General features: G+C 33.9%; 1 protein-coding gene across 1 annotated transcript; it reads left to right on the top strand.

Annotated features, from left to right (window-relative positions):
* Positions 1-4,839: 4,839 nt before the first annotated feature.
* On the top strand, positions 4,840-12,445 carry LOC114740886 (probable isoprenylcysteine alpha-carbonyl methylesterase ICMEL2). The gene is given in 12 exon segments (XM_028929127.1): positions 4,840-5,415; positions 6,408-6,484; positions 7,303-7,372; positions 7,487-7,567; positions 8,189-8,263; positions 8,824-8,925; positions 9,012-9,152; positions 9,960-10,025; positions 10,175-10,318; positions 10,953-11,043; positions 12,055-12,072; positions 12,075-12,445. Coding segments are annotated over 12 exon segments (1,278 nt in total). The 5' UTR covers positions 4,840-5,146; the 3' UTR covers positions 12,219-12,445.
* The last annotated feature ends 457 nt before the right edge of the window (positions 12,446-12,902 follow it).

Here is a 12,902-nt window from a genome sequence, read left to right on the forward strand (position 1 = left end):
TTTATTTTTATTCTTATTCTTATTCTTATTTTTCAGCGATTCTTAGTAGAGGTCAACCAAATGTTTTGGCGTATGACAGGTACGAGACTAATGACCCTTGCCACCACAATGATAACAAAGATTTTCAACATGATTATTATTTCCACTAGATTCTTTTTGATGATGGTCATCATTATTTGCCCACTTCTAGTTGGAATGACCACCTCCACGTCCACGACCATGACCACGGGTTGATTCACTTGCTACTGTATTCGCTTCTGGGAATGGAGTGGAGCCAGTAGGACAGGATTCATAATTCCTCATTAAAAACTCATTATTTTGCTCAGCCATAAGCAAGCAAGAAATTAATTCAAAATATTTTTTGAAACCTTTCTCACGGTATTACTGCTGCAAGAGCACATTGGATGCATAAAATGTGGAGAATATTTTTTCTAACATATCTGTATCAGTAATCTTTTCTCCATATAATTTCAGTCGAGAACTGATTCTAAACATTGTAGAATTATATTCGATCACAGATTTAAAGTCTTGTAAACGTAAATACATCCAGTCATAACGAGCTTTAGGAAGGATTACAGTTTTCTGGTGGTCATACCTCTCCTTTAAATTGTTCCAAAGAACAAGTGGATCTTTTATTGTCAAATATTCAATCTTGAGCCTATCATGCAAATGGTGATGTAAAAAGATCATGGCTTTGGCTTTATCTTGGTTTGATGCTTGGTTGCCTTCTATGATTGTGTCTCCTAGACCATTGACATTTAGATGGATTTTCGCATCTCATATCCAGGATAAATAATTCTTTCCAGTAATGTCAAGAGCCACAAACTCAAGTTTTGTGAGATTTGACATGATGATACTATCATATAAAAGTTAAATGAAAATTAATATTAAGGGAATGGAACCAAAATGAAACCACAAAAGTAGGAAGATGAAGACAAGAGAATGAGAGAACTTTTTGTATTTCTTCACTTGCACTACAACACAAATGACATGCCTTCTTTATAGGCATAGTCTTACACATAGGTTACAATTATCCTTAAATGACAAATAGTGGATAATCAATACTATGAATGTGAATGGAGGTGAGTTACAAGAGTGAATGGATAGTGGAGGAGTAATGGATGGTGGAGGTAGTGGAAGTTCCTTGGAGAAGATGAAGAGGAAGGGATAAATAGAATGGTTATGAAACAAATCAATATGAATAAGAGAATGGAAATATGGAATAGTTATGAAACAAATCAATACGAAAGTAATATAGAAATTTACCTTGCGGTTGATTAGTCTTACTACAACACCTTCTGATTACAAGAGTGCTTCGTGCTGATAACGTCTTATGAAATGAAACCAAAATGAAACCACAAAAGTAAAAAGATGAAGATAAGAGAATGAGAGAACTTTTTGTATTTTTTCACTTGCACTACAACACAAATGACATGCCCTATTTATAGGCATAGTCTTACACATAGATTACAATTGTCCTTAAATGACAAATAGTGGATAATCAATCTCATGAATGTGAATGGAGGTGAGTTACAAGAGTGAATGGGTAGTGGAGGAGTAATGGATGGTGGAGGTAGTGGAAGTTACTTAGAGAAGATGAAGAGGAAGAAGTAAATAGACATCCACATAATATTCATAGCATTTTTAAAGTTTTAAAGTAATTATTCAACAAAGACTGTGTCAATTAATGTCCGCTTATAAAGATTTAAATAAATTAAGTGTACCAATAATAATTAGTCAATACATATCCGTTGCATTTCTTTTGTTTTCTCTCTTATGTTTTTTTTTTAAAATAAAGACAATTTATTCCACTGGATAAAACGAGTACAAGTTTAAAAAGACCAGCCGGTTAAAATTAGAGAATGTAAGCAAAGCTCAAATGTACCAAATTGATAGGTCAGCCCAGAACTACAAGAACAGAAAAGTGGACATAAAACACAATCTATAGAAGTATACTTAAGAAAAAATAGAGTTTTCCAAATTGTATTTAAAAAGTATATAATTTTGAATAATTTTTTTCATCAACTAAGCTTAAATTGTTTTACTCTCCTATCCTATAGTTTGGCTCCTGAATTTTCAAAATAAAAGCAGGCACATTAAGAAGTACAAGAAAATTATACTCTCTCTAATTCAAAATATAAGCTTCAAATCTTTAAACAGCTTTAATTTGGATATGTTTGATCATTTAATGTATTTTTAAATTTTTACCCTTGATTAATTGTATCTCTCTCATCTATGTTTTCATTCATCATCTTTCTCAATCGTCATAAATATAATTTAGGAAAATAAGTTGTACGATTTATATATTTATTATTTTCAATTAATTTTAACAAATTTTTTAAACTGCGTAATTTTGTTATTTAAAACTTACATGAAAAGGAATAGCAGTAGCATTTGTTTCTTCTTCTCTTTTCGGTGAGGGTAGTTTCTTTTTCCTATTGACATGGAAAAAATCTATAAAAATATTGGCGTTCCTAGATATTCACCCATCTCACCCAAATAATGTTGGTCACGAAAGTTCAAGTTTTGTCACAAGAAAAGAATATTGTCTACTTCAATGGGTCTCACATGGTCTCGTCATGATCTTATAGATGTCGACATGTTCTAAATTATAGTGAGCCGCAAGCAATGCAAAAGATTTTCCAACACTCAAGTCAACACGTATCATTTGGACTAGCCTTAAAAGGGCGTTTGTCTTTTTGATATCCTCTGACCAATCTTAGCTCGAGTTATTAATATCAATATAAAATCAAAATAATTAATTTAGAGAAATTAAAGAGATTAGCTAAATTGGTGCAATAGATATGTATGTATTGAGTTTTTTAAATTATCTTTTTTAATTATGTGCATTAGAAATAGCTCTCGGTATATTATAATTTTAAGAAATAAAGTGGATTGAAATTTTATATTTAGGATTAAATTTAATTTTCACCTAATTCTTATTTTAAGTAGATGAGATAGCACATTTGTATTTTATGAAGAACAATAAAAGGTGGATGTTGTACGGAAATTGTATGATTAAGAGTTATTCCTCTGGTCTTATTTATCGGGTAGAGAGAAAAAAATTTTTTTGGTTCTATGTATACAGCACAAAGAGAAATTTTTATATAGATGTACAATTTTACTTTTTATTTATTATTGTGTTAACTTTATTTACATGATATATAATGTATATTAAATAAGGATAAAGTTAAAAAATTATTAATTTTTAAATGAGAGTTAATAAAATTAAAATTTTTTTTTATCTGTATGAAACATGTGACTTATAAATAAAAACTAATCAATGGGTTCATGAGTTAGTGACGCGTGGGAAGATTATTGCGGCGCCTCCTCGTCAGCATCATTCATATGTGATTTCTTGAGTTGAGATTCAAAATCACGGACAAGCAATTAATTACTTGTGCATGTAAATCACCCTTCCACCCTTTGCTTTTGACTTCTTTTTCAACTTGTCGTGCATGCAGCAAACTTCATCTATCCATCCATCTGAATTTATATTATACTAAATCTTATGGAAGCTTGCATTATTAATAGGTCATGGATGGTAGGATTCGCCAAAAATACAAGCTTAAAAATCAATGGTAGATAGTTCATAATTAATGAATAATATATATATTAACTTTGTATGCTTTTAGTATGTTATATTGATTGATTAATTAATTTTCTTGATATAGTATATTTGTTTTATTTACCGTTTTGGAATTGAATTTTTTTTTCTCTATACATATATTTCTTTCAGGCAAGATGATGATCTCTTACTGGATAAGTAATGCTTCTGTTTGTATATAGCTGAAGGTGTTTTCAAGAAATGTCTCCAATATTCTTTTTTCTTCATTTCATGGCACTCAAGATCCATTTTGAAAATTTTTATGGTTTCTTTCACTTCCTTACAAGCAACTCCTTTTGAAATGAAAATTGTTATAATTGTCTTCCAACCCCAACCATGTGTGGCAAGACATGAAACTTTTAGCTTTCCACTAACTTGAAAATTGATGTTGTTACTGCATATATTTCTTCTTATTTTTATGATTTATTTTTACCCAATGATCCATGCAAGATCAGGTCACAGTACCTAAAAATAACGGACAAGAATTAAGTAATATAAGATCTTTTAACTCTATCCTACGTACTAATTTAACATGAAAGAAAGGGGAAAAAAAACGTAAGAGAGGAATAAATATCGTGATGCAAAATGTTAGCCCAAAGCTTGTTGGCAGTTGGCACCATACCTTAGAAAGAATTGCTTTTTTTTTTTTTTTGAGTGAAAAACTGGATAACATTACTTACAACAGAAAAAATTATACCATAACTCCTTCATCACTCTCTGCCTCTCAACACAGAGGTGAAGTTTGATCAAAGATACAAAAAAACATTATTAGTAGTATGAGCATATCTAGCTAAGAAGTCCGCAGTTCGGTAAACCTATACTACCCAACCTTATAAATCAAAAGTCAAGAAATTGCTTCTTGACACAGTAAACTCGCAAGCGTTGCAATTCTGCATTACAGAAGAAAGGAGAGATTCATCATCTATTTAAACAGGGGATATGCAAGACTGGCGTTCCCAAGAATCATTGAAAAATATGTTTGGGTTAAGACATGAGGGAGTAAATTAATTTTTAAAGGCTAAATAAAAGTTTTTTTTTCATATTTTAATTTTTTTTTTTTTAATTACACTCAACATGCCTTTATGTACCATCAGCCTGTCCAGACAAATCCGCCAATAAAATCGTTGTGGACAGAAAATTGGCGCAGACAAGGTGGTCAAAACTCGGAATATGTGTTTTATAAAAATGGAAATTAAATTCACTGGTTCGTTACACTTCGCGAGGAATCGAGGCTGAAAGCTACTACCATGGCGAATGCCAACTTCTCATCGTCCTCGCCGGTGCCGTCCTGAACCTAAACGACCATTTGATGTCCTGTCTTGTTCTTATCCATTCCCAAAGCTGATTCTCTTTGTCTCTCTCTCACGTCCAAATGTCAATATTTTATTGATTTTCAAACTTGGAAGCAATTAATAAGCTATGTCATATATTCCCTCCCAAATTTCCAAATCCTGCTGAGGCGCTCAAACAGAGGCTGTTCTGTTATCTTCCATACATTCTGAGTTTTTGTCATTCTGTTGCTTGCTCCAGCCTCCAGCGATGGCCCCGTCGGCGGCGACCTTGATCGAACGCCGTCGAGTGATTTCGACGAACGGTGGTGGGAAAGCTCTGGTAGATGTGGATTCGGGAGAGCTGAGGGGAGAAAATGGCTGCGACAGTTCAGGTGAGAAGCGCGTGGGAGTCGCCGGGAGAAATGGCCCTCGGCCTCAGCCTGCTCGGCAATCGTCCTATAAAGAAAATATTGGTCACATAGCTGCCGAGACGTATTTGATTACTCGGCTTGCTTTCACGCTTCTTCAATGTTTGGGGTACGTTTGCTTGATTTTTCGCTGCAAGTAGAATGTTTGTGTTTGAAATTGTGAATTGTCTATGTTTTGATTGTGTTCATGGTTTGGTAATAGCATTGGATTGAGCTGGAAAATCCATGTTCGAAGACGTAATTGGAAAAAGAAGAAAACGATAGTTCTTTAGGCGAACTTAAACTCCAGAAGCTTTGGGGAAAAAAAACTACGGCAGCGACAGTTGAAATAGTAATGGGAGTGTTTTGGTATTGGTAGTGGAAGAAGGTTCGGGTTGATAATAGCAATCGAAACGGGAAATTGTGCTATGATGGATGGTTACGGATGGAAATATTAGTGGCAAAAGCGGCAAATGGATGGTTACGAAGTTTAAAGTAGCATAAAAAACATTGGAATGTTTCGTATATGCAGCATAAATAATTATGTGCTATGTTGTGGGACCTTTTTCTTGTATTTTCAATTGAACGCAGCAGAAGCAAATCTGAGTTTTCCCCCTCTTCTCGATGAACATGAATTTACGAACTTACCAAATCATACCACCTAATTTGTTGATATCAAAAATTGTTTTTGGAAGATCAAAACAGAGTTCTCCTGCTACAGTAGATTTTGATATGGTCAGAGTTACCTCAATGTAATATTGTAACTCAGTAAAATGCAATCGGAGGATGTTGATGAGGAAAATTGAGGTTTAATAAGTTTACGAATCGATATCCTATGGTTTTATTTTATTCTATTTTTGTTTTAAACTTTTGATTTTTCCATAATGTTGTTGTTGTTATTGTTTTAGTTAGTCTACACTGATCTTCAGCATTTCACATTACTTCTGAGAATGTTTTCAGCAATTTACTGCAGTTGAAATTTATCTTGACGTGCTAATTGTGTTAGCTCATTCATAAAAAAATTTCCATGAAACTATAACCTTCAAGATTCCTCTGTTGTGACATAGATTTCGTCATGCTGGTAACTTGTGCTCATCTGATTTACTATTGATACTTTTATAGGATAGGTTATCGCTGGATTACTCAATTGCTTGCCCTTGGATGCTATGCCATGCTTCTTATGCCTGGTTTTCTACAAGGTATGTATTATGTTATTTTTGTGCGGCTTTTATGTACTTTGTGAGTGTCGATGTCGATGTTTTGTGTTATTCCTTTTCTTCTTTTCCTCTTGTTACCTTGTCTGTAAAGTATAATAGATTTGAAAGAAAATGAAAGACTAGGCTGTCTCCTGAAATAAAAGGAGCAGGGTGGACCTGTGTCCATTACTTACACTACATAAGCTCTATGATCTTTCTTCTGGTACCGAGGACTTATTGGTGGTGTCAAAATTTCCTTCCTTTACACAGTTGATTCAAATTCACCCTAAGTTAGAAGTTGCCTACCTGCAATGCAGGGGAACATATTTTTATATGCCCTCATTCTGAGGATAAAGAAAATCACCAGTTCGTGCCTAGTAGCTCAACAGCAACCATCTATTTCTAATTACACACACACACATATATATCGGTAATGTGCTATAGCTTGTAGCTCAATGCTGCGGCTCTCGGCATAATGTCATGTGAAGCCGGCAATATAAATAGCTGGAGCCTGTGTTACACTGATAAGCATAGAGATCTTTTAGAAAGTCCTCAATCAGATGAGTTTAGTTTCTGGTCTTATATACCGTGTCATCATAAAAGACTGATCTATTATGTGATCTAAGCACACTGTTTGTGCGAAATTTCTCTATCATCCTTTATGTTGGCCTTCTTGATGTGTTGTTTTCCTATATTATATGTTGTGACCTCTCCTATCTTTCAAATTCATTATGACTGAAAAAAATGGTCTATTATATAGTTTTAGGTACTCACATTGCATCAATAGGATGTAAGACTTATTTTCTTGACTATCTTTGCAGTTGGATATTTTTATTATTTCTCAAAGCGGGTAAAACGAAGTGTTATTTATGGAAGTATGCCAAGGAATAGGTAAGTTTAGTAAAAATATGGTAACTTTTCAGAAAAGTTCATTTATATACCGTGATGTTAATTATTTTATTTATTGAGTGCTTAGTATTCTAGTTTCACGTTGTACGCTTGCAGGATGGATCTGTATTTACCTGCTGATATTCGTGAACCCAAACCAGTTTTGATATTTGTAACTGGAGGAGCATGGATTATTGGGTGAGTGACTTGAGATATCTTCATGATGTTCCTTCAATTGAGTTGTTGGTTTACTTCACACTGTTAATTTTTACCCAAAAATTGAGGTATCTGCTGGAGCAGGGTCTATCCATGCTTAAGCATTTCTGTCAAAGTAGCATACTGCTGCCCAATTTAGAGAGAAGCTATACTCGACTCTGTGATATAGTTTAATGTTTGGACAACAGATTTGAAGAGTTGCTTTTATGATGACTAATCCAAAGTTTTAGAATGCTGAAGCTTGAATCACAACAAATTTGTATGTTATAGAAAGCTGGAAACCTGTTCCATCGTCAGGTCTTGTCACTTATAAATGCTATGTACCTTTTGAAGTGGCAGACATTGTTGTCTCTGTTTTAACCGAATATCTGAATACTTGCATTGACTATGAGCATGTGTACAAATATAATAGGGGCGCGCGTGCGCGCACACACATTTGACAGCCTAATCTAACTTGTCATTTTTTATTGCTTCTTTATGAGGGAGCATACTGGGTAGTTTTGAAGTTGAATTTAAAAACAGATGCTGATTAGTATTTTTAATAAGGGTTTATATATAATTAGCTTTTAAAAATTAAGTTTCTTGATTTTCATTTTGATTTAGGTATAAAGCATGGGGTTCCCTGTTGGGATTACAGTTGGCAGAAAGAAACATCATGGTGGCAAGCATTGATTACAGGCAAGTGGGCTCTTCAACTTAATGCCGTGCAAGAATGACACTTCATGTACTGATAATCGGACTTCACATGTTTTCTTCTGATAAAATATTGCAATAGTTTGTAGTCCATTTTTAGGGCATTGTAATTCAGGGCTTCAGGCTATTCATACCCAGAGGGATGTTTGCCTCATGCTATGATTTTTCTTTTTTCATTTTACATTTTAAAATTGAAAACTAAACTAGAGCAATGTGTAGGAGACTATCTGTAATTTGGCAAGGTTTTAGACCTATTCCTGTTGCATGGTGTAGATCTACAATTTGTACGGGATTTATTCGTTTGTTTGTGATTTAAATGGGATAAGTGCAGCATCTCATTTTCTAAGAGAAATATATCCATACTCGATATGTTTAACAATTTAAGTATAGCTTATAAAATAATAACTTAGTTTGCAGGGTAATTAATCTTGTCTTAGTTAACCCTGTGGCTTCAAGGGTGATGTTAACATAGTTATGAGATTTAAGTTGCGAAGTCTGTGGTATATTTTGCACTGAATAGATTTTTTATGAATTTGTGAATGCAGAAACTTTCCTCAGGGAACCATCAGTGATATGGTAAAAGATGTCTCGCAAGGAATTTCATGCGTTGTTAACACTATAACTGATTATGGAGGTGACCCTAATAGGTAACAGGCTACTATGCCTTATTCCACTGCATCACTTCGTATTCAAGTACAAGATTGATTTTTTTCAATTGATACATTTTTCATAGGATTTATCTGATGGGGCAATCTGCTGGTGCTCATATTTCTGCTTGTGCTTTAATGGACCAAGCACTTCGAGAATCTGGAAAAGAAGATAGTGTTTCTTGGAGCGTCTCCCAGATAAAAGCATATTTTGGTTTATCCGGGGGGTAAGGCTTATTTGCTTTATGAGAATTTCATAGTGTGATGCAATCCTCTAATTGCCTTATAAGCTACTCTGCCGATTATAATATGGTTGCAGCATGCTTGCTGTCTACCTTGACGAACCATATAATAGCTTTTTCCCCCCTTTTGGTGCAAGCCATGTGATGGGTTTTTGAATGGCCATAGTTTAGCAGAGGATATTGTTGCTGTGCTAGCGTACCTATGCTCAACACTGTATATATAGCATGCCCAATACTGCAATATCTTGGATAATTTTCAGGTTGGCAATCTTCTTCTGTGTGATAATGTCACCATGATAAGTATCTGATTTGATTTTTAAGGCAAACTGCAGTGGATCTTGAGTATGGGTCTGCCTCGTAGTTAGTATGGATCTTTGAGCTTGAAAGCGTGAACGAAGTATGGGCTCATCGCATTAAGGGTTAGAACTGCATTTTAATCAAGAAAATAAAAGGGGCCTGCAAGGACTCAATACTCTGCCTCTTTAACTCAAAAGATTAAGTTGTAAGGTGAAGGCCTAGGATTGGTTTTACTAATATCTCTGACATGCTAAAATTGATGAAAGATTGTCTGGGCGAAAATTTTTGCTCTTATGTATATTTTTCGTTGTCTCTCCCACATTTTCCTAGGAAGACAATTTTTGAGGAAAAAATCATGGATGCATGTTTGTTTGTTTGGATAGTATGGCTGCTGATAGATATGCTCTGCTTGTGAATTAGGTTCACTGATCAGTTAGTGTTAGTTTATACATGATGAAGTGCACGTCTAGTAATCTTATTAATATTTGTTTACAGATACAACTTATTGGATTTAATTGATCACTTTCATCAACGTGGCTTGTATCGTTCCATTTTCTTAAGGTTTGTGCCCCAGAACTTTATGTTAGCTATACATGCCCAGTTCTCTTTTCCTGTTGTTTCCCCTCCACATTTTCTCAAAAAAAAAAAAAAAAAAAAAAGAAAAAGAAAAGCAGGTTTTTGTCTCCTTATATGACTGAGTTTCTTTGCAGCATAATGGAAGGTGAAGAATCATTGGAGAAATTTTCTCCTGAAGTCGAAGTTAGTGACCCACGCATTAAAGATGCCATTCCTCTGTTGCCCCCAATTATTCTGTTTCATGGAACTGGTGATTATTCCATACCAGCAGATTCCAGGTATATTGTCATGAAAATTTCCTGCTTCCAGAGCATCGATTATATCTCTACGACATTGAAGGAAATTGGGAAAGTATTTTTGTGATATTCTTACAATCTATTTCATTCGTGCTACAAATAAAACCTGTTGAGTTAATAATATCCTCCTATTAAATGACTTTCATGATATTTTAGTTTCGCTTTTCCTTTTTCCTTTCTGCTGTGTTACATATTTTTGGTCAGAATACCAAATATTATATTTTACTCTTATCTACGAAAACTTAATTATATACTCCTCTAGTCTTTAATATAGGACCTAATTGGGAGTTGATGTTGGTCTTATGTGTAAGACCTATTTTATATGTCTACCAACTTTTTCCCAAATTAACCCTAGTAATAAATATTCTCCAATAATAATCAAGTAGGAGAGGGGGAGGGAGGAAATTGAGAAAGATGTTTAGAGGTTTTACAAAAAAACATATTGTATAAACTAATTTAACTAACATTCTTAATCTCCTCAACTAATTAATTAGGTTTTACGTTAAGGACAGCAGGAGTATTTTTCTCTACTAAACTAGCAAGTATTTTAATCAGTGACAAGTGCACATGGTTTTATATTTATCGCTTGTTGATGTTTATAAGCGTTTGTTTGCAGTAAAAAGTTTGCTGATACTCTGAAGAACGTGGGTGCACGAACTCAGCTTATTCTATATGATGGAAAACACAACACAGATCTGTTTTTCCAAGTAAGTGATAAGTGTTAGCAAATCCTTTTGGTTTTTCATTTAGTATTAATATAAAAAATAAAATCTACATGGAGCTATATACTGTTTATAAATAATAAATAGAGAACTCTTCCTCGGTCCTATGTAATACATTTTTTCTTTCAATATTCTTTTATGCAATTCAATAGGGTTAAATGCTAAGAAAAATCAGTACAATCTTCAAAAAAACTTTCAAGTTCTTATTATTTTGTGCACCTTACAAGAGAAATGTATTTAGTCTGTTGGCAAAATAATACATATTTATTAGTGTGTATAGTGCAATCTCTGAACTTTGTGAAGCAATTCTACGCTGCATCGTGTGGAACATAGGCGAGCAGGCTGTTAACTTGAATTAAAACTATTGTCCTGATACAGGCTGCGTCAGCTTTTAAGCCTAAAACTGAACTAAAACCATGGCTTAGAATATTTAGCTTGGATTTCAGCTTCATAGACTTAATGCCGGTGTTGATGATAAATTCATTTAAAAGATAAGCCTTGCACTATGACCCAATTTTTTTGTGGGGGGGGGGGGGGTGAGAAGAAGAAAGAAAAAAGAGATTAGTCTTGTACTTGAACACGTTAGACATTACAGCTGTCCATTTTCTTTGGCGTTTACATTTGAGAAAGATCTCAAGGAAGTAATGGAATTACCAAAAGGTATCATAACGAGAGAGCAACATGTAATGACAAGTTCTGGTGCATGAAATGACAATAGATATTACTCGTTTTGAAATATTTTGGTGATTATGTTCTCTTCCTTTTTTTTAAAAAAAAAAAATCTTATAGTGATTTCCCTTTAAATTTTTTATCTCTATTTATTGGACTGATATAAAAGCGTTTGTTGTATAAATACTGCATAAGCTTTCCGCATCTTTTTCTTCAACAAGACAATGATGCGCACTCATTAAACACTAGATCTGCTCTCTTATGTTGTAATTGTTTTACCTGCAAAGATACTTTCTCAACGAAGTCTTACATGTTGATGATGAGCAGGATCCATTGCGAGGTGGTAAAAAGACGACCTATTTGAACACGTAGTTTCTATCATACATTCTGGTGATGATGAAGCTCTTGCACAGGATGCAATGGCACCCCCAAGAAGACGGTTTTGTCCTGAGTTTTTGTTGAAGTTGGCCGGCAAGATCAGTCCTTTCTAAGCTTCTGGTAGTTCTCTAGATTCCTTTCATGTATTGATCAGGCTCGCCTGAAATTTACTTCACTCCGAAGGATCTTTAACGACATGGATCTTCTCCATTCATGCATTTAGAGAGAAGAATGACGAGAAAATGAACTGTGAATGCGGAGGACGTGGAAGGATCTCAATAGTTCTTGTATATTAATTACAGTAGTTCCGAATCTCTTCTATTCATTTGGGTATTTCTTAGCTTCATGTTTAGTAGGGGCTTCGTTGGAATGGTGAAGAATACGGCATACGGCCATTTAGTTATTGCCGTATAATTTATTATTTTACAAATTCATGTAACCATTAAAATTAGGATTGAGCTGGGATTCTTAGTATAAATTATTGGTTGAGACCTGAATAATATTTGTAATCAAAATTTTATACTACCTTCAACCGTAGATTAGAGCTAGTTTGTAAATTGATTTATAATACAAACTATTTCTTTAGTAATTTTCAACGTGTTTTACACAAACTAATAAAAATTTTAAGTTTATTAACTTTTATTTAAAATTCAACTTTTCAATTTTATCCCTATTTAATATACGATACACCTCATAAGAATAAAGTTAACACAATAATAAATGAATGGTAAGTTGTATGTTATTTAAAAATTCTCTCTGCCTTATAAATAGGACTAAAAATTTTCTTCTTTTTCAAT

The sequence above is a fragment of the Neltuma alba genome, unplaced genomic scaffold (genome assembly GCF_004799145.2).
Source record: "Neltuma alba isolate B1F8T4 unplaced genomic scaffold, ASM479914v2 tig00003189_pilon, whole genome shotgun sequence".
NCBI classification, from domain to species: domain Eukaryota; kingdom Viridiplantae; phylum Streptophyta; class Magnoliopsida; order Fabales; family Fabaceae; genus Neltuma; species Neltuma alba.